At 34.0% G+C, this 22,850-nt stretch overlaps 1 protein-coding gene across 3 annotated transcripts in view; it reads right to left on the bottom strand.

Moving 5' to 3' along the window:
• LOC142324940 (uncharacterized) overlaps positions 1-22,850 on the bottom strand; it is a 120,367-nt gene that overhangs the window by 92,245 nt on the left and 5,272 nt on the right. For all 3 annotated transcript variants that reach the window (XM_075366096.1, XM_075366097.1, XM_075366098.1), the window contains exon 2: positions 5,665-5,781. In XM_075366096.1, the coding sequence (XP_075222211.1) occupies positions 5,665-5,772 (108 nt within the window). In that variant the 5' untranslated portion in view covers positions 5,773-5,781. The remainder of the gene's footprint in view (positions 1-5,664; positions 5,782-22,850) is intronic.

Raw genomic sequence — 22,850 nt, 5'->3', positions numbered from 1 at the left:
ATACTGTCGGACAATATTCTCCCTAAGTCGGAGTTAATAATCCTTTCGTTTATTTGTTTTTGTTGCCAATCATTTAATCGCTGTTTGGTTTCATATAATTCTTCTGATCTTAATTTGTGTACACGTAGTCTAATTTTCTCTCTCTTTACATTCATCATCCTCTCTCAATCTTATTATTCTTTCCTTGGTCTTAATTTTTTCTTCCTCTTTATATTTATCTTCTCTTAATCTTTTTAATCTTTCTTTGGTTTTAACATTTTCTTCCCCTTCATATTCATCTTCTTGTCGTTTTTTGACGTGTATTTCTTCATGTTATCTTTCTTTTTCTTGTATGATTGTTTCTTTTTCATTTTTGATTATTCACCAAATAATCTAATAATAAAAACTGCATATTTTACAACGTAAGGTCAAAATTAACAATTGTAACCGTTATACAGTAGCTCACAAAACGGAATAGTTTTACTATTATTAACTTTCTTTCTTTTTCCTGTTTAGCCTCCGGTAACTACCGTTTAGATAATTCTTCAGAGGATGAATGAGGATGATATATGTATGAGTGTAAATGAAGTGTAGTCTTGTACATTCTCAGTTCGACCATTCCTGAGATGTGTGGTTAATTGAAACCCAACCACCACCAAAGAACACCGGTATCCACGATCTAGTATTCAAATCCGTGTAAAAATAACTGGCTTTACTAGGAGGACTTGAACGCTGTAACTCTCGACTTCCAAATCAGCTGATTTGGGAAGACGCGTTAACCACTAGACCAACCCGGTGGGTTTAACTATTATTAACTGTTTTGTTTATATGACACGCCAGAAATCTGAAACTTTTGTTAATCGGTAACTCACGAAGATACGAATAATACCGATCTAGTAATACGAGCAATAAAGGGACTTTTATTCTATCCTAAAAATAAATGCTTCATAATTTTTATAATTCAACAGAATTTGATAAATCTAATAATTCCTAATATATTTAAGATTGAAAAACTGAAACGACCGCCATTTTGAAATTTGTCAACGAAGCGTATCGTTAATTTTTTCCTATTAAAAATGTTACTTTAAAATAAATGACAAAATTTTATTGCGTTATCTCCAACCGTTCTTGAAAAAAAAAAAACATTTTTTTCTTATAAAATAGCGGACAGACAGTAAAATATGCGTTTTCGGACCTATGTTCACTACACAATTTTTCTTCAGTACGTTAAGTAGAATCACTTCCTAGAGTTTGGCTTCACCTTCTAAGGGCACCAGTATGAATGAATGAATGTGTGTGTATATATATTTACCCCTTTCAGACCCGAGTGTAAAATTACAAAAGGAAAACAATGTTTTTTGTATTTCCTGCCCACTATAGACCCCCAAAAAATATAATATTTTTTTTGGAATTTTTTCCCCACCACTTCTATTGTTTTTAGTACCTTCACTTTTGTGATGGTTGGAACTCCACGCCACTGGGAATACACGTTATTTATTTTTGAAGATGGTTTTTTGTCAATCAGTTACTGTTATGTTTACTATTTTTATTTTTTTACCTGCTTTGGCAATTGCATAGAAAACAACTTGTATTAATTTGTAAAAAAGTTGATGCTAAAAATTGAATGTTAAAGTTGATGCTTATAAAATTTAAAAACCAACTATTTTCAAATTATGTAATATTTAATTTTCAATTTTTTCTACATACTTTCTAGTTACTTACATTCATATTTTACTTACTTCTGTATTATTACAACCAATTCTTTTTACTGCTACTATTTAATACATTATACTACTTGCTATGAAAGTCTGATAAACAATTATTACAGTCAATTCTTATTACTACTACAATCTATTATGTTATACTACTTGCTATGAAATGCTGAAAAATAATTATTACAATAAATTCTAATTACTACTACAAACTAATACATTATGCTACTTGCTATGAAATGCTAAGAAACAATAATTTTTTGAAGATAGGCAGAGATAAACATTACACTTTGTACAGCGAACTTTAGTTTGGCTCTGACAACCTTTCATATGACACATCCTTGGAGCAGTGAGATTGTCCACATTTGGCCGGTGTGAAAAACTATCGAATCTTTTTTCAGTGCATGGAAGTGGGGTACTCTTTTTTTTTAAATGGGGGATCTATTTCGTTATCCTGTTCCTCAAATGGAATTGTGTCAGTAGCAGCTACTAGGTTTTCATCTAAAGCTAAATGGAAATTTAACAAATCAAGTATATCCTTTTTTGCAGTACCATTATTTTTTGCATCCTGTCTGTATTCCATCCAGCTATTTACTACTGCTAGATCAATGAAATGTATTGCAGTTTTTAGTGTCTATTTCCTTGTTTTAAAAAATGTGCGATATGCTTCTATCTGTTGGTCGCAAATATCGACACCTCCCATTTTCTCGTTATATTTTTTTACAACATTGGAACAAGATAAATTGATATAATGTTTTTCCTTTTTGTCCCATCGCCTAACTTCATGTTCCGGTGTTTTTCTATGAAATGTAGAGGCTAATGTGACAACTTTGGAATCCTTCCAACAAACTATACATACATTGTCGTCGTGTCTACATATTTCTTCACAATCTCCACGTGCCATATTTTTCTCCGGCTTAAAATTGACATTTTTCACTCTGTTCATTTGAATAGTACCGGTTCTGTGTACACTTCATTTTCTTCATCATTATTTGGTACATCTGGTATCTTCCAGCGTCGGTGTCTCCATCGGATACGGTCCTTGATACGATCACTTAATGGTCTGTCCGATTGTGGGGGCGATGGGCACCGATCCTCTTCATCATCCAAGCTGGTGTCATCAGCTGGTACATTGAAAGGGCATACAAATGTACAATCATCATCATCATCAGTAAAACAATCTGTATCTGAATCGACCAATAAACCTAAAATAGCATCATCATTCAGTGCATTCTCATTTAGATCTGTAATGAGAAATAACCATTTTGTTGTACATTATTTTCATATATTCCTTACTAAAAAAAAAAAAATAATTTTAACAAAAAGCATAAAATTAATATCTGTAGTGCCAATTTAACTTCTGCAGGAAGATAAAATGAGTTGTCACAACAATGTTTACTAATATTCAGTACGATGTTAGCAGTAGTCAGTCCTAGACCTCACAAAAGTGAGGTTAAAGATTTGGCCACTAAAAAAAATATTAAATATCTTCCTACATATGATCTAAATACAACATTGTGAAGATAATTCATTTCTGAACATTTTAGATTACATAAAAGGTATGTTACAATTAAATTAAAAATAATATAAACATATTTACCTGCTCGTGATGTGGAAGCCACGTTTCTTACACTAACTGAATATTCAACGTAGTACAAAATAGTCTCAACAAAATGCAGCACTAGTAGGATCACAGAGATTATAGTTCAAAACCAGCAGAATAGTACTATCCAGGTCTAGTCACTTCCAATACATTCTGTAAATAATTGCAGCTGAGGGTAGGGTCCGAAAGGGATATACACAGGCTTTCTAAAGTGGTGGGCTGGCTATACTTTTTCGGATTCTACTTGTAAAACTAAACAAAAAGTATCCTTAGGAAAAATGGCGATTTCTCCTTCGATCTCCCCTTGTTCACCATTTTTTTATTTTTATATAAAAATTTATAACTTAATTTCGGATAGACGAATCACACTACTATTTGATAAGCGTCTTGGTAATAAAGTTTTAAAATTAGCAAAAAATCAGGAATTAAATACCTTCGCAAATTACAAAATCTAGAAATGGAATTTTTAATTCCATGTTTCCATTGGAATTTGCTGAACTGGAAATAATTCAATTCTATTTTTGCAAAGTTTGACTTTATATCTCCATAAACTGAAATAATAACAATCCAAAACTTCCCACAGTCTATGTAAGAAACATTCCATGTTCTTCAAACATCAGATATCAGTATATATATTAATTTCTGACACGCAGTTAGCACTATTTCACTGATATTATCAAAATTACAGACACATTTTTTTAGGAAAAAGATAAAGGTCGGGCCAAGCCAGACCCAAATTTGAATCAAGTGCAGGTATAAGTAGGAAAATTTCAATTAAACATTCAATCTGTGTCTGTAACTTTTGTGAAAACCAGTATTTTTTTGATAAAGTTACGATCAAAATATTTTTAAAACACAAATTTTTAGAAGTTATGCTGATGATGTGAGTGACAACAAAACATCTATGCAGGTGAAGGTCATTTTACTGTAATGATGATTTAAAAGATTATTTAATAAATTATTTTCATAAACAGTAAGTATATTGGGCGAGCCATAGAAATGTATGACTCTAAACATCATTATTTTCTAGTAACAAGAGCTTCTTTGGCTTTTCATAGAATTTAGTTATGATGGAGCACTGTACACATGAACAGCATGCATTTGCAATTACTGCATTCTACAAAAACAGCAAGTTTTATAGCTGCACGATAGTTGTTTTGATGCCACTTCAATAAACATCAGAATTATAAACTACTATTCATTCTGATGGCTTGGACATCACTCTGACTTTAATGGCACAGGCCATTAAACGTTGGTATGACTTAAAGTATAAAAGTATATAAGAGCTGCAATGCTACAAAACCTGTCTTCCCATCGTCATTTGGCTTCAAACACTTGCCAAAGGATACTTCATAACAGTTTACACAATCATACATGAAATATTCAAAATATATAGGAATTAGATGACTGTGAACAAGTTAATCAATCATATGCGTTTTATCCAATTTTTGAATTGGGATTTTCATTTCCTAACATTAATAAAGATGTTATTCACAATAAGCTAGTGAGAGGTGAATCAAATTTTTTCTAATGCGAATGAACTAAACTTTCACTATCAGGTGAAAACAATCCAACACACACAATGTTTAAGTTAATGAATGGAGTGCGATAGCATTCGCTGGAATAATCGATCCACATTTCTTTGAGGACAATAAGTGGAATGATATTACCATCAAATTAGGATAATATATATTCAAATTTTTATATCTTCAAACCTGAAACCAGTTCAAAAACATGATTTCAGATTAATGGGTAACCATTCACACAGCTAGGCAATGAATAAATACACTTAAATAATTGTTTCCAGACCACATTATCTCCAAAAACAGCAACATCCTTGGTGTGTAAGATCACAGGACCGTACGGCATTGCAATTTTTTCTTGTACATCTATTTAAAGAGTGAAAAAAGTTGTCACAAAGTTACAATTCCTAAAAGCATTTTATATGGTGTAAAGGAAAACATAAAAACTACTTTCAATAGGCGAGTGGAAATGGAGGCCAACTTAAGGATATAACATTCAGAGCATCGAGGTTTAGGATACAGTTAAATAAACTACAAATTATAGAGAACCTGCAATGATGGTCATTTAAACCTAATAAACGTGGAAATAATAGTAAAAATTAAATAACCAAAACAATAGAAAACCTTTATATTAGGAATTGAACTCTGAATCTTTTGATCCAAAGTCTAGCATGTTGAGCAGTTGCCCATTTTAACTCTAAATGCTGGTAATTCCATATAGAATTCCTCCAAAAATTCCTAATATGCTTATATAAAAAAAAAACATTTTATATATATTTTCTCTACATAGAAATAGGTTCACTTACTTCAGAAATAGGTTCACTTAAAATAAATATTAATACTATACCTTAAGTTGTTTCACTTTATTATGTAATTCCGCTTTATCCTTTTCAATGATATCTTTCCATTTGTTAATAAATAACTGAGCATCAGCAGTTGAAATTAAATCATTCATATTTATAATCTATAAAGAAATATAAAAATTCACTATTAGTAGTATTTATACAAACAACTGATTAAGTACAAAAAAATAAGTTCATTTTATCCATAATTATAGAAATAAAATATGTAGGTGCTGATTTGAAACCATAAGTTGTCAGAATGGGATTCCAAGAGAATGGATTTTTGACAAGTCATTAAATAGTGGTGTTTTGAGGTAAAATGGGAAGCATTTATTCATTTCTAATTTTTATGTTTTTTATATAATGGAGTAAATCAGGTTATGAACTGATTTATACGCTTATGACATAAATAGTATAGTTTCAAATATATTCATGACGATATTACAAAAACAATAAATAATAATTTTTAAAAAAATGATTATGAAACAACAAATTACAATAGATTGTAATATATGTAAACAAAATTATTTTATATTTAATGATAAATTTTATATACAGAAAAAATATTATAATAGGTATGCCATTATCTGCTATTATTATTATTGTTGCCGAATCAACGGAACGTGGCACTTTAGAATTTTATGGTACCTCTGAAAAGGGCTGTTTGAGGTTTTGAGTGGTGACCCTGAAAAGGTCCGTTTGTGCGTTTTGCGAGGTAGCACTGAGAAGTGGTGTTGGGTCTTCCGCCGGTGCGGCCAAGGCAATTTTCTCCGAGCGATCCTACGCTGGGCCAGCTCCTGCTGGTGGGCCCACCGGCCGTGGCGCTTGAAGCTCTGAAAGCTGGGGCTGGGGCTGGGGCTGGAAGGTAAGTACCCGCGCCCAGAAACTCCCTCGGCGGAATATCAGTATTCACCGGGAGGTCCCACATTAGACCGGACAGGGAACTTGGTCTTTCTTCTAACATCTTCTTATTCTTCTCCAAGTGGTGGTCGGCGACGGAATAATCTAGCACGGAACGTATGGATAGAAGGAGATTTATGTATCTCCCTACTACTCGCAGAGCCTGGACAAAATTCCCTCGCTGCAGTGTCATTTAATAATTCACACACAGAACTATAATCAATAAAATATTTAATGATGTTCTAGAGAAAGTTATTTCCAAAGCCGCTGATTGTTTTAATTTTCCCGAAACCGTAAATAAAATTACAGAAGCTAGAGAAAAATGGAGTAAAATGTTCAAAATGCCTCATGTAATCGGGGCAGTCGACTCCACTCACTTTGAAATAAAAAAACTAAACGCTTCTGATAAACAAAAATGGAAAGGGTTATGCGAGCATTAACGTACAAGTCACATGCAATACGGAAGAGAAAATAACAAGCATCGAAGCCGCGTGGTCCGGTAGCACTCACGACAGCCGCACTTGGAGGCGGAGCAGTGTATGTAAAGAAATATCCAAATTTAATGGTGCCGTCTTTCTGCTGGCAGATAGCGGATATGGTGCAGCTCCTTGGCTCCTAACAGCAATCAGTCGGCCACGGTCTGTAGAAGAAACGACTTTTAACAAACAGCATTTTAAAGAAAGAGTGACAGTGAAAAGAGTGTCTGTCAAATGAAAATGCGATTTCCAATAACAGCCAATTTAATTATAGTGAAACTGGAAAATGTGCCGAATGTAATTATGGCATGCGTAGTGTTGCACAATGTAGGAAAAACCCTTCATGATAAATTTAATGTAAATGAAGACTATCAAAAATGTGCGGATGAAGAGGAAGAAGCTGTAGTTGAAGAAGACGATATCGAAATCACAGATGTAGAGCTTCGAAGAGGACAGGCAAAGCGAAATGAGGTTTTGGCTATTTTGCTATATATAATTTAAAGATTACTCTAAATAATTTCATACAAATGTTGAACTTAACTAAGTAATAGTAACCTTTGTTTGACACGTATTTTTATGTGATTATTAATTTTATGTAATATTAAAGTATGTATAATAAAAAATGAATGTAATTATAAAGGATACCAATAAACAAAATTAAAAAACTAGAAAAACAAAACAAAAAATAAGTTCATCAGGCTGGTTGATGTAGTCAAGTCAATCTTATGGATTTGACCTAAGGGACGGTCCGTTCCACAACAACCAGACGGTTGTTGGCCCTGTCATAATTTTCTCTATTTTTTTTTTGTGATTTTATTGTTTTGTAATTTTTTTTAATTTCAAGAAAGGTATTAAAGAAAAACTTATTTATTTTTTATTCAATACAAAAAGGTAAAATACAATAATTAAAATTAATTCAAGGCAAGATAACCTGATAATGAAAAATTTTCGTTTCCCTGTTTGGCGTGGGTTATTTCTTTCTGATTTCTAATTTCGTTTTGTAAAAGCTGCTTTTTTAATTCTTCGTGTTTCTTCTGTGTTCTGATCAAGTGCAGCTTTTTGATAAGAACCAGTCGTTGTAAGTCGGTTGTGGATACAGCAAACGATTCTTCAGTCTCGAACCTATTTTTCTTCCTTTTCTGAACGTTGATTAATAACTTCAGTAGATTTACTGGAGATGATTCTCCATCTTCCACACTTGATTCGTGACGTTCTTGTTTTGTAACGTTCCCAACTGCAAGCCCGCCTGGAATTTTATTTAAAGTAAGGTTTTCATAATTTTCTAGTATCTCAATAAAATCTTTTCCTCGTGCTTTTATATTTCAGCTTTTAGGTTATTTAAAATCCTCTTTATTTTAATAAGAATAGGTATTGTCTCGCCATTACGTGCTGAGATCCTGAGTTTGAATTACAGTAACGTACGGAATCTTTTCCAATAAACACAAACCAATTTCACCCGCAACCAATTTCCACCAGGCTAGTGACCATATTAAATATTTAATAACATATTTATTACTAATATATTTTTAATAATTATACTAGCTTCTCCCGGCATACCTAGAGAACACCCTCTGCAGCTAGGCCCTTGCAGGCGGCGTCTCGGAATGGGATTATGAGTCCAAAATTGATTACCTCTTTATCCCAAGAACTAAAATACACTTTACTGGTTCTTATTGCCCAGTGTGGACAATTTGTATCATCGATTTTCGGTTATTGGTCATCTTTCAAGCTGTTGCTTCTTCTGTTAATTTCGGAGATAATAATAATTAGTATTTCTTATTTCATACACTTAGTAAAAAAACGTTTTCTAACAAAAAAAAAACATTATTACTTCTTAAAGAAAAGATGATATTTAACGACATTAGAATAAGAATTCCCTTAAAATAAAAACTACATATTCGAGGTGCTACCCAAAAGTTCGGGGAATTTTACCATAAAAATAAAATAGCTTACCATAACTTATAATTTCTACTGTTTCCTTCAAGTAATCCCCTTGGGCATTGATACAGTGATCCCAGCGTTTTTCCCATGATTCCATGCATCCCTGGAAGTCTGCAGGTGTAAATGTTCGAAGCACGTTCTGCGTTTCTTCCTGAATCTCCTCAATTGTGTTAAAACGACGGCCTTTCAATTGAAATTTTATTTTCGGAAAGAGAAAAAAGTCGCACGGGGCAAGGTCAGGCGAATAGGGTGGGTGGGGAATCACTACCGTCTTTTTGGAAGCCAAGAAATTCCGAACGGCTAGCGATGTGTGCGCGGGCGCGTTGTCATGGTGAAGATCCCAGCTGTTATTACCCCACAGATCTGAACGTTTGCGCCTAATGCTTTCACGTAACCGCTTCAAAACTTCACAATAGAACATCCCATTGACAGTTTGACCAAGAGGAACAAATTCCTTATGGATAATGCCTTTGATGTCGAAAAAACAATCATCATGGACTTCACGTTGCTGCGAACTGCGAAATTCAAATTCCCCGAACTTTTGGGTAGCACCTCGTAATTCAGTCAGTGTGCTCTGTAATGGGCTCTAAATAGAACTATAAAAATATACTTAAAATAAATCAAAATTCATTATTAAATAATAATAATAGAAAACATGAATTTATAAGGTGAATTAAAACATCAGTATTAATAATAAAGTGTTAGCAGTTCTTTTTTTAAATTAAAATGAATATTCGATGAATAATGAATTAAATGAAATCAGAAAAGGATGATGAAGGATGGTCAGAAGAAACAGTTTTCCAGTTGTATCACGGTTAATTTGAGTAATTACCTTTTAGTTATAGTTCATTATTTTATGAAGAAAAACAATCACATAAATAAAAAATATATTATTAATATATATTAATAATTAAAGAAATAAATATATATTACAAGTATAAATAATAAGTAAAAATAATAAATATATAATAATATATATACACCTGACCACCACGAGACATGTAATAACGAATCGGGATTTTTCGTTAGTGATCGATAAATTCCGGTGCCTGTTTCTTTTTCTCCTGTTTAGCCTCCGGAAATCACCGTAGTAAAAAAAAGAATCACCGTAGGAAAGGAAAAAACCTATACGTAAATTATCACAACAAAGCGGTGTAAAATAAACATCTTACCAAAAGATTATTCATGATTTAAATCTGACACCGTCTGGTGTAATAATTGTGAAAAACTTAAGAGAACATACAAATCGAAACGTATTAATTTTTGCGACTAGCTTCTCAAAAACATTTAAAGTGAATAGCTGTTAGTGATTTATTTTTACTATTTGTTGTGTTGTTTTCATTTAAGGCTTTGTCATAAATTCAGTCATTTAAATTTTTACTATTTCAATACAGTTATTTTCTTTGAAAATGCCGACGTTAGGAGGAAAAGGTGCAGTAGATCATAGTCAGGCGAAGGAAATTGTATTCAATCTTTACAATTTCTTTCTTACAAAACAATGCCAGAACCGGAATAGTGAGGAAAACCCAAATGCTGAATACGGTTGTTCAAGCGATAAAAGTATCAAAACAAACAATCCAAAGAATTATAGCACAAGGCAAATATCAAATAGCCGGGTACGTCTCACCGAGAAAACTTGTAAATCGCCCTAGTAATGTGTGCAATTTAGATTCGTTTGGCACGGATGTTTTGAGGCGTTCAATATATAAATTTTATGAAACCGAAAAATGCGTTCCTACTGTGAAGAAAATTATGAAAAAAGCCCGTGAAAGTGGAATTAATTTCAAAGGGAGTGAAAGATCTGTAAGGAGATTATGTAAAATGGAATTTATATGAAAAAAAACACAGAAGACAACCGGAAAATACTGATAGAACGGCATGACATTAACACAAAGAATAAATTTCTTCAACAAATTTCCCTGTTTCGCGAAGAAGGAAGACCAACTGTATAGACAGATGAAACATACATTCACAGTTATCATTCGACATCAAAATCGTGGGTAGACACAACAAATCTTCATGAGGAACTGAAAAAACCAGTATCCAAGGGCTCACTATTAATAATTGTTCATACCGGCTGTAATAAAGGATTCATTAACAATGCTTTACTAATGTTTGAGCCAATAAGAAAAGATAGTATCACAAATTCATGGATTCCGAAAAGTACACGAAATATTTACGGGAGGAATGTATTTCCAAGTTGCCACCTCGGTCGGTCATTGTACTAAATAAAACATCGTATTACAACGTTCTGCTACAAAAGCCGCCGAATTCTAACTCTTTAAAAAGCGATATGATAAAATGGTTACCCAAACAACGAATTAACTGTTCTCTTGCTACGACGAATACTGGTATTATAAAATTACACAAAGAAAATCAAAAGAAATTTCTAATAGATGACATTTTCGAAAATTACAGTTCTATGGTTGCCATCTATCACCCTGACTTAAATGCCACTGAAATGATATTTCAGTGGCATTTAAAGTGATCGACTGAATTATACGTAGTTTTTCTTTTAAGGGAATTCTTATTCTAATATCGTTAAATATCATTAGTGGCTTGGAGTTAAGTGAAAGGGCAAGTAGCTAAAAGAAATACAACTTTTAATAACTCGGACGTTCTTAAGTTAGCTGAAGAACTTCATAAAGTGTCTGAAGCTGAGTGGAGCAATGTCTGCGAGCATGTTGTCAACGTTGAAAAAAAATACATTGAAGAACATTTATTTGATGAGCACATCAACAATTTTGTGATAAATGTGAATTCAGAATCGGACAAGAACTCTTTAGAATCTACCGATAACAGCGACTTCGGAATTTGCGATTTACAGCAATAAAGTGAATAGAAAAAATAATTATTTAAAATACTTTAAAATTATGATATTAACTGGGATAGTAAACTAGTTTTAATTAAATAGCATCGAATGCATTTTTGGTTATAAATATCATCTACATTAAATTGACAATGTTTTCAGTCGGCCCAGTACCGTGTTAAATATTTGCTGAATGCTAGTAGTTTTTTGTGCCAAGTTACGTGCCGATAGTTCTACATTCGATTTTACGTGAACATTTGGCTGTGAAAAAGATTTGTTCCCGATGGATGGAGCATAATTTAACCGAAGCTCAAAAACAGGTTTGTGTAAATTGGTGTCAGGAAATGCTCAAACACTTCGAACGAAGAAAAATCCGTATACAACTCGTCACAGGAGACGAAACTTGCATATATTCGTACGAGCAGGAAACTAAGCAACAATCAATTGTTTGGATGTTCCAAGATGAACCGAATCTAACAAAAGTGATTCGTCGCGAAGCACTTCCAACAAAATTATCACTTGTTTCTTCGGTTATACTGGACATATAGCAACCATTTCTTCAGAGGATCGAAGAACAATTAATGCTGAATGATATACAATTTTTTTGCCAGAAGTTATCAATGAAATCAGGAAAAACAACCGAAAACGTCGCATCATTCATCATGACAATGCCAGCTCTCACACAGCATATCAAACAATTGATTATTTAACGGAAAAAACATTGTATTAATGTCTCATTGTCCATATTCAACGATTTATCGCCTAATTGCGTGGACAGCAATTTTCATCACCTCAAGAAGCTGTTGAATCCTTCCAAAACCATGTTTTTGAGGTACCAATTTCAGAGTCGAAAAAAATGATTCGAGAATTGGTTCGAACGCATGCAAAAGTATATAAATAAATCATTAAGGCGAATATTTTGAGAAAGAATAAAACGATTTATACCAAAAAATATTTTTCTTTCATTATTTTTGTAGAAACTTAAAGGCGGTCATTGTTCATACTACTTTAAGAAAATTACATGTAACGAATCAAAGGATAGCCATAAAACACAATAATATAACATAATATAAAGAAATTATTACATCCAAACCCCGTAGGGGAATACACCCGCCTTGTGACGCTTCCGGTCGTCATACCACCCCCCACCCACCGTTCATAGCCCTAACGGGCTTTAACGGGAATCGTCTTTCGCCCTCTAACTTTTTACATCTCATTATAATAAGCCAGGCCTCGTTGGGATGTTACTGATGTAAATGCCACGGTAGACATTTACATCAGTGATTTATAAACTCAGCTTTGCCTTTGCTGCAGGCCTCATCCGGACATCTTGAATGTCCTACATCGTTGCCCTCTGAACTAGCTAACAGAGTTCGCGAAAGCACGAACCCCGCGCCTAGTTCTACATTTAATAGAGCCAATTTGTGAGTAAATGTCTCATATATTCGAGGTAATTGAATAACATACCACCAAATATGTTACTCACAACATCGAAAAGTTTACACTTAGTTCCCTTACTGAACTCAACTTCAGTTCATACCCTTGACTTGGATTCATTATAAACTCCGGTCTGGTCTACCAGGGAGAGGCGGGACAGATCTCCTACTCCCCACTAAGTTCCATCGCAGAGTCCCGCGTGATATTTACTTTCACTTACTACCATCGTCGAGATGCCGCTACACCTCACGGCTGCATGTGAATCCACACCCTCGGCAGTGTAGTCGCCATCCCGCCGACAAAGAAATTATTGCAATGAAAATAACAATTTGAAAATTTATGAACAAATAAACAACCCAGATTTAAATAACATGTTTTATATAAAACTTAAAAGCCAGAAAAATATAAATTTTGAGAGTTCAAATTTTGCGAGAATAATGAAAAACAAATGGCCTTGGGCACTTAAAGATTTTTGAATTTTTTTTGCGTTTCACACGGCCGTGAAGTCGAGTGAGATTAACCAGAAAATTCTACTGAAAAATCAACTGCTCAGATCAATGTGACCCTACTTTAAAGACTGTAATAAGACAATTTCTTTTATTTATATACATCGTTTAGTAATTAGAAATGATAGAGCATGTAAAAAAAGGAACTTATTTACAATTTAGGCACACTTTTAAGGAAATTGCAAAATGGTAATTTGCACATTGCATAACAAGAGTTCATTTTACGATATTTTTTATCGAACAGAATACACACGGTCTTCTTTTGATGTTTCCTGGACTTGTACTGGATTAATAATGTCTGCTGCAAGACATCACAGTTTGCGAGACATGTTTTTGTTATAAGTTCTTCGTTTCATATATGTTCTGTACAATGCCATTAAAAAATTCGCTTTCAAAAAATTGTAACCCTAAACTTCTTTACCTTGTGAAAACTGAAAAATAATGCGACTGTTTATTCCTGAACTATTTATAATAGCATGAAAAATTGACATCGGCCACCATCGTGTCCGTCGAAAAGTTGTTGCACACTTCTCGTCCAGTGCATCGAACATCACCTTTGGTACTATTATAAAATATGATTATTTTCGTTTATTTAGTGTTTGTCTACTGATTCGTCGTGGTGCATACTAGAAATCAGCACGACTGGCTTTCCTTGTTTTGTTACGTACGATACAAGAGACTTTTCTGACTTGAATCCAAAAGTTAAAGTTTGAACAGCACGTTTTTTGCTGGGAGAAATTCTGAAGGAATCATTATTTTGTTTTTTTTTTTTTTTTAGAGGTACCTACAAAAGTCAGACCTTTTCTTTAGTTCATTGACTAATTCTTAGCTGTATACAATTTACCTCCGGTCACATTTCTAGTATTTTTTTTCAAATGGTTTGAACAAACAAATAATTTCAGTTGGACTCAAATAGAGTTGTTTTCTTTGTGTTACTGAGAGATTTTCCGGTATAAACTTCAGCATTAAGGGTTATGCATCGGCTAAAATTTAAACATTGATTCCATATTTTACAGTTTTATTCGAGAGGTACTTTCTACATGAAAATCTACCCCCGGAATGGAACCATCATTTCATTAACTATCAAATAAGGACCAGGAACAAATTTTGCTTCAGAATATTTTACAAAACTCTAAAGTTTGAAACTGCAGCTAACTTGTAATCTTTAATTCTTTCACGCCTAGTAATTTGGTTGTCAATTCTTAGGAAAGATAGCAAAAATAAGAAACTTGACAATGTCATCGTACATCGAAACAGATGTCTGCAAGTGCCATCTGTTGCCCACAATGATTTTAGATCGTGACTGGATTTAAATATACCCTGCATAAGTACATAAATAGCAAACCAATAACATCAATTTCAGCTTATCAGTTTTACTAATAAAGGTTGGTGAAAACTTTAAGAATGTTTGCGTCTTTTAAATGTTACATATCTTACATTCATTATTCTTATCTTATCATTAGTAAATTAACACTCATTTCCAACATTCAATAAAAAGGGTTTTCCAATAATAAGGATATAGAAAGCGGATATATATAAGCAGCGTTTTGTTGGGGGGGGGGGGGAGAGAGAGAAATGTGCTATCGCGCTATCATCACCACACGGAACAAAAATATCATAAAATGATATTAAAAAAAAACTTACAATATTATCACAGCTAAAATTTCAAAAACTTACTAAAACATATGTCACAGCCGTAATCTTTAAATATTTAAAAAATAGCAGCAAACATAGAACATATAAAATTTAAATAAACTTTAAAGAAGTCCAAGAAGAATGTAAAGGGCTCCTTCTCGGATAAAAAACTAACTAAAAAAACCAGGTACATACGAGTAGACTACAGTACAACAATATAAAAAAAATAAGAAAAAAAAATGTATAAAGGATAAAAATAAAAATATCACAACTGACGATATATTCTTATGCAAAGAACGAAATTAATCACTTTATCAATATTGCTAGCATCGTCACGCAGAATACGCCGTATATGGTAGGCACCTTAAACCTTCGATGTAAGGCCACGTAACGTAACAATACACAAGAAACATGTGAACAGTTAACAGTTACATCGAGGACACAGGAATATCACCCGATAACATAAAATTTCCGTGTGTCGGTCTGATATGACTTATCCACAGACGACAAAGAACAGCTTCATCTCCCAGTTTACTGGACGAAAACCAAGGACGTACCTTGTTCTTCACAAGACGTATCTGATACCTACCGACACATTCCACTCATTTTGTCTGTCATTCCATTTGCAATAGCTGTTTAATAAAATTAGAAAAATCGAGTGCAAGCACACGAATAGTGAAGGTCAGTTGAGTACGTTTCCTTCTCGGGACGTCAGCACAGTCATTCCCTAGGATTCTAACGCGGCTTGGAATCCAGTAGTAGAAGCTGATACGTGTATTATAATGACAGGTTAGCATAGACAGTGTTCGTGTATTTCCAAAAGAAAAGGACGCTTCGAACACATGTAACCTATCATTTGCGTTCAAAGAATCATTACAGATAAGAACATGACAACGTCAAGGATTCACGATAGGTGCAGTGCTTTCTAAATAGCATAAATTTCAACGGCAAAGACATTTATATAGACGGGAATCCAAAGATGTACGTTTTTTTATCCACTACAAAATTATTATGTTTGGAGCCATCTGTATTGAGGTGAATCCGATTTTAAATTAAATAGGATTTGAGACAATTCTTGAAGAAGAACAACCTAGTTTGTCTTTAATTTGTCATACAGACTTAATGTCAAGTCAACATTTATAGAATTTTCTCTCCAAGGTGGATAAGGGCACAGTTAAATATGAGAATGAAGGGAGCTCAACATTTAAACAAATAGTTGTTCGTTAGAACGATCAGATCTTACACTAAGTGGAGCAGGCGACTGAGGAGATTTCGTACTGACGAACATAGAAATTAAAAAAAAAGAACCTAAAAGTTGGATAGTCGGCTGAGCTTTGATGTTGGCTACAACATTACATTACATACTGCACGTCCAAGTCTGTAAAAGATCGACGACCTCGCAAAGCACTCTAAGCAGTCCGGTACTGGTCTCGTCTGTTCCAAAGAGATGGTTCATCGGAATCAACAAAAAGGCTGACGGCCGGTCTCAAAGGCGCCTGTAGCGAGTCGAAGAGGTAAGTTATGCACAGTATCTAGAATCTTTAATGCTGAAGATTAATCGGTATCGAATCAAAGCATACAAATCCTGTACGCACCCCATTGTGTGCTGGTTAGCACCCGTAGCATATCTAACAATTTCAGACACCTCAAACGCACCTTTAGTTGTTTAACCAAGGTCAGGCACTCATCAAAATACATCCCTAAAAATTTCACTTCACTGGCAACTTTAATTTGTTAGCCATTCGGCTAACGGTTTTCTTCGAGGATATGAGAAATCACTAATGTTAGACCACACTTTTAACCGTGATAGAGTATTCTGTAGAAGCCGTTCTGCATTGTAGAAGATGCACATGAAACAAATATTGAGAAATCGTCAACTAAGATTGACATCCAGATGTCTGGTTTAATCGGGTTTCGGAAATTCAGCATCTTCTTATAAAATTATTTTTTTTATAATATTCTTTACAGGTGGCCGGAAAAGAGAGCTTCTGCTCGGTACAAAGTATGAGAATTGCTTTCTCTTCTTTAAAAATCGGACAATCTTGTGAGCTAGCCCAATGTGATCCACAGTTAGCACAATTTACTTCCTCCAGGTAGTTAGTACCTGGTAGTTAGTACCTAAAGGGAAATGAGGGGTAAGGTCTGTTGACCTTACCCCTCATTTCCCTTTAGCTGCCTTTTATGGGTGGGCCTAAATTCTTCCTACCCATCATTTGTGTCGGCGGACCCCCGAAGCCATAGGAGAGAGCAGGTCCTTTTAATCCTAGAATTCTTATAATGTTGTAATTTTATTTTATTTTTTGAGATGCAGTTTTTACCCACTTTGTAGAATCTTTTCCATTCCAGGCAGTTTCGGTTTCATTTATATAAGAATTTTTGTTTTCTTCTCAAACGAAATTGTTTTTCTTCTTTTCTTTAGTCAAGTTCGTTGTTAAGAGTCGTGATCACTATTGTTTCATTTTGTTCCGTCTTTATCACTTTCGTCTGGGCTATTTTGATCAGCTTCCGCCTCATTTTTCGCTTCAGAAATAGTCTCCTGAGTTTCAATATTATCTACCTTCTTCCCAAAATTGTTGACTGTTTAGTATACTTTCTAACTCCGCATCCGTTAAAGGCTTGCTTGATGAAGCCAGACTAACTAAAATTGAAAAAAATATTTTTACATTACCATTTAAAACGACGATAAAACTGTAAAATGCTAATAAAAAAACAATCAAGTTGAACAAGTACCTGTTATAGACTAACGGCTAAGCCAAGTAAACATTATAGATGAGTACAGTGACCCGTAAAAATAATTACAAAACTTTTCGTAAAACTGCGAAAACCTTTCACTACATTCTGACCCTTGTAGGGGAATACACCCTCCGCAACCCCCTGTTCCTAATCCTTCAGAACTTTACCGGAGTTGATCTTCAAAACCTCGACTTTTGACATATTCCAGTCCGCTTCAGCCAGGATGCCACCAATGCGAATGCCACGAGTGACAATCAATCCCATTGATGTACTACTATTTAATGAACTGAATAAGACTCGTAGTCTAAAGCAAGACTGAAAGGACTTAACGAAACAAAGGATCTGAGCCACCTACCCATAGAAGATAAAAGTAAGTTCAACACTCAATATGAAACATAAAACGTCTCTGCACTGCTTTAGCAGTTCCCCACTATTTTATTTTTCCTAAAAAAGTGTTTTACCTCTGACGCGAAGTCATAGAGCCGCTCTGTATCAGTAGCAGTAAAGGTTTAAAAATCATTCAACTGAAGTACTTATTTTGGTTTTCCGTAAATGTCGTGAAAATAAATTCCTTTTGTAGAAAAAACATTTTACAGATCCACAGTAAAAAAATATCGGGAAATAAAATACGATTCCACGATCTTTTACGTGATTTATGTAGTTACGCATTTATCGGCAATGATAAAACCTATCTATAATTATAATTTTTGTTAGTACGTTAATACATATGTGATAAAAATTAACAAAATATCGTGCAATATTTAGAAAACAAAATAACACACGATTTATTTTTAAAGAATCTGTTATAACTACCAAGTATCACAATTTTGAATAAATAATTTTATCTGTTTACATAACTATGCGCGTAGGCGAAAGTAAAGGATAAAACAATAAATAAAACGGCGCTGAAATCATCATCATGAAATTAATTGACAGACAGACTAAACTAGAAAAACAGTGCAAATGCATATGTTTGCGCGCACGTACGTGCACAGATTATTAAGTGACAGAAATGAAATTTTAACAACCGTCGAAGAATTATTCCGTTCATATTCACAAACCAGCATCATAATATAACGCAGTTCGGCGAACACATACAAATACTGCCAGAAGATTGCAAAGTAAACCGTTCTTAAGCGGTTTAGAAAATATAAAAATTCGCGAATAAACGCCGTTACAATCACCACATCACTAAAAACACCATCGCATCATCTTAAAGCTAACGCTAGAAAACGCCAGTAATACGTGGTTCCAGATAAATCGAAAATTACTTTCCTCTTAATCAACGGCTAACGACGAAGAGAGTAGAATTTTCATTCGCTACTTACTTTCCATAGTAACCTTGGAGAAGAATGTTTACAGTTCTTGAGAAAAGACTTTGAGGAATGACAAAATTTATGTCAGGTCGCCTACAACAGTTTTAGATACGGCACTTAAGATATTTTTAATTTTTACTAAAACGAATAGTCATTTATTCTTTAAAAAAAATCTGATGTGTGGAAACCATATTCTTGTACGTCTATTAAATTATATATACACATTTTTTTTTAACTGAAAAGTACATAAAATTTTATTTCATTAACAACTTCTGATATTATTTAATTTTTTTTATTGTAAATGAATTTTTGTAATTTTTTTTACAATCAGAGGTTAATAATTATTAATAAATCAATATATTTAAATAAAAAAAAAAGTTAAAAAAGGAGATAAGTCTTGATTCGCACAGATGAGCCATGTAAGATCCAAATATTTCAAAAATAAAAATTTTATTTGGCTATAACTCTGGAATCAGTGAAAATAATTACCACTTATGATATATTGTTGCAAAGCTCTCACTCAATGAGGGTTTATTACTGAAGTTAAGAAAAAGTCCAAAATCCAATTTTTTTTTTGGATTTTGAACTTTTTTTGGACAATTTTGGTTCATTCGATTGTAATCAAAAGGGAAGGTGTACAACTAGATGTTACAACAGTCCTAAATCCAAAATGTTAAAATCCTACGGATAATCGTTTTTGAGTTATGTGAAATACATACGTACGTACAGACGTCACGCAGAAACTAGTCAAAATGGATTCAGGGAAGGTCAAAATGTATACTTCCGTTGAAATCTGAAAACCGAGATTTTTCACGATCACAATACTTCCTTTACTTCGTACAAGGAAGTAAAAAATAATGTTTTCTACCTCTGTGAAACCGGAGTATTGTATTTCGTGTAATCCGCACAGTACTTTGACTTACCAGAAAGATCCTTATTATGCTTCCGTTGTCATTTTTAATAAATTAAGGGACCGCTAAAAAATCTTACTAATTTATTTAAAATACAATTAAAAATTTTTTTACGCAAACGATTGTACTATTTTGACAATTTTCAAAAAGTACATAAACATATGCTCAAATAATTTTCAACTCCTTCCGAATTGTGAACTATTGGCTACTTATCTTTTATATCTTGTCTCATCGATCTTGACGATCCCATCCCCATGTTGTGTGAGGGGAGGGTTTTTAGTGGGTTCCTGCTTTGGCAGGAAACCGCACACACCCAGTAGTACGGGCTACTGGCGTCTGCTTGCATATTTTCCCTCCTCTGACGTAAAAAAAAAGTCCAAGCTGCGTCATTTCCTACCGTCCACCTTTCTCGCCGTGCTCCCCCCCCCCCCCCATTTGTCTCTGCCTCGTTCTTCCCCATGCCCTCATAACGATGCTCACGCTCCCTAACCTGAAGACTGATTGGCAACGTGCGCCGATGAACACTCTGCTGACGTACCTGGTTCCTTCTGACTCTCACTGTTGCAACCCAAACCGGGGCAGCATATAGCAGAACAGAAGTAACAAACGGCATTATTAGTCTACGTTTGGCTGCCCGTGGGGCCGCCTGGTTAGTGATCAAAATATTCAACGACTTCAAGGTTTTCTCTGCTTTTGAGCAGCTCTCTACAATGTGTTGATTGAACTTGCATGCTTTGTCAATATGTACGCCCAGATACTTAACCTCATTTCTGCTTTGCAATGGCCCCACCATGAGACTTATTCTGCCAATTGACCTTCTCCCCGTTAGTGTGATATAAACGCACTTTTTTGGGGAAGCACTATTAACTTATCCAAAAACTCTTACAATTTACTGAATACTATATAATTAAACGGAGCTATAAAATCTGTTTTCGTAAAGGAATGACTATCTAACTGTTCCACCTGTCCTATCCGTGTATCACTCTCGCACGCTATGTGCACAGCTATACGCCGCCCTCTATACGCATAGTGGTGCGTTAACTGTTGACATCAGATAACCGTGAGTGACTCCGGTATGTCCTAACCGCAATCAACAGAGGACCAATTTCTTTCGACCAATTTTTCTGCATGAAAAGCATCAACGAAAAATAAATTACACATTTCTCAGGAATTTCAAAGTCAGATGAACAAGAAAAATTTTCAAGTCCTTAGAACCCTCAATGATGAAAATCTAAATGAATTAATCAGACCACAAACTCATTCCCAGCTTTCAAGAGCCAGTCCAGTAGCCGTAAGAGTAGTAAAAAGCACCTTCTTACTTTCTTTGAGTACCTCTTAAATCTTCTCACTTGACCCACCTGGTAATGCGGAATCTTTATTGTGAAAAATATCAATAACCAGTATCAAAAAAAAAATTTGTAATTAAATCTATTAAACATTTTTTCCCTTTAGCCTCCGGGAATCACCGTCAGGTATTACTTCAGTGGATGATATGTATGAATGTGTAAGTGAAGTGTAATCGTGTACAGTCTCAGGTCGACCATTCCTGAGATGTGTGGTTAACTGAAACCCAACGGTATCCACGATCTAGTATTGAAATCCGTATATAAGTAACTGCCTTTACTAGGATTTGAACGTTGGAACTCTCAACTTCGAAATCAGCTGATTTGCGAAGACGCGTTCACTACTAGACCAACCCGGTGGGTTTATTAAAAATTTTACGTTATCTGCTTTAATGCAGATTGAAACTACAATCTGCATTAAAACTGCAACTGCCCTACAAGCGTATACGCTTGTAGATAATTGATTTAGCTTAGAGACAAAAAAAAGTCGACAAAGTAGAAGCAAAAGAAGATTTGTATAAAAACATACTTCGTTTTTTATTTTTTAAACAGAGTGGTTCACATGGTGTTACCGGAGCTTTCTGAGTTCATTCTACTAGCAAAAACAATGAAAAAAGTTCATATAAACATGGATCCGAAAAGCTGCGTTGGCGAGTTACGGCTAGCTAAAGTTACGGCACTTTTTGCCCAGGAGTCTGGGCATAATGAAATTCTAGGAATTCAAATTAACGGGGAAACTTTCTGGTTTCTTATGGTTTTCGACCCAGAATCATACCTCCTCCAGTAGTTTTCATAACATCTGACGTAAAACAGAAAAATCTGATATCTAGAAACACGTTTTTTTTTTTACGATTGTAGTACAAAATTTTGTTAAAAAACTAATAAATGCGTAAAATTTATTATAAAAACCTTTAGACTTTAATTCTGAGAAAATGTGATTCTAATAAAATCAAGAAATGTGATTTTATTATTAATACCATATAAAAATTGTTAAATGTTAGCTTCAGAAAATTAAGTTAACATACAATTGATAGAATGTTAAAAAAATAAAAATTTAATGAAAAAATGAACAGTAAATTTTCAAAAATCTGCATTAAAAAGTCTCTTTCGTGGTAGGAAGCATATTCATAAAGTAAGGGCCTTGTGGTCATTAAAAAAAATAACTCCTAAGAAAAGGTTTTTAT

Source organism: Lycorma delicatula, chromosome 5, assembly GCF_047948215.1.
Source record: "Lycorma delicatula isolate Av1 chromosome 5, ASM4794821v1, whole genome shotgun sequence".
Lineage (NCBI taxonomy): Eukaryota > Metazoa > Arthropoda > Insecta > Hemiptera > Fulgoridae > Lycorma > Lycorma delicatula.
The sequence above is the reverse complement of the archived record's forward strand: the minus strand, read 5'-3'. Positions and strand labels throughout refer to the sequence as shown.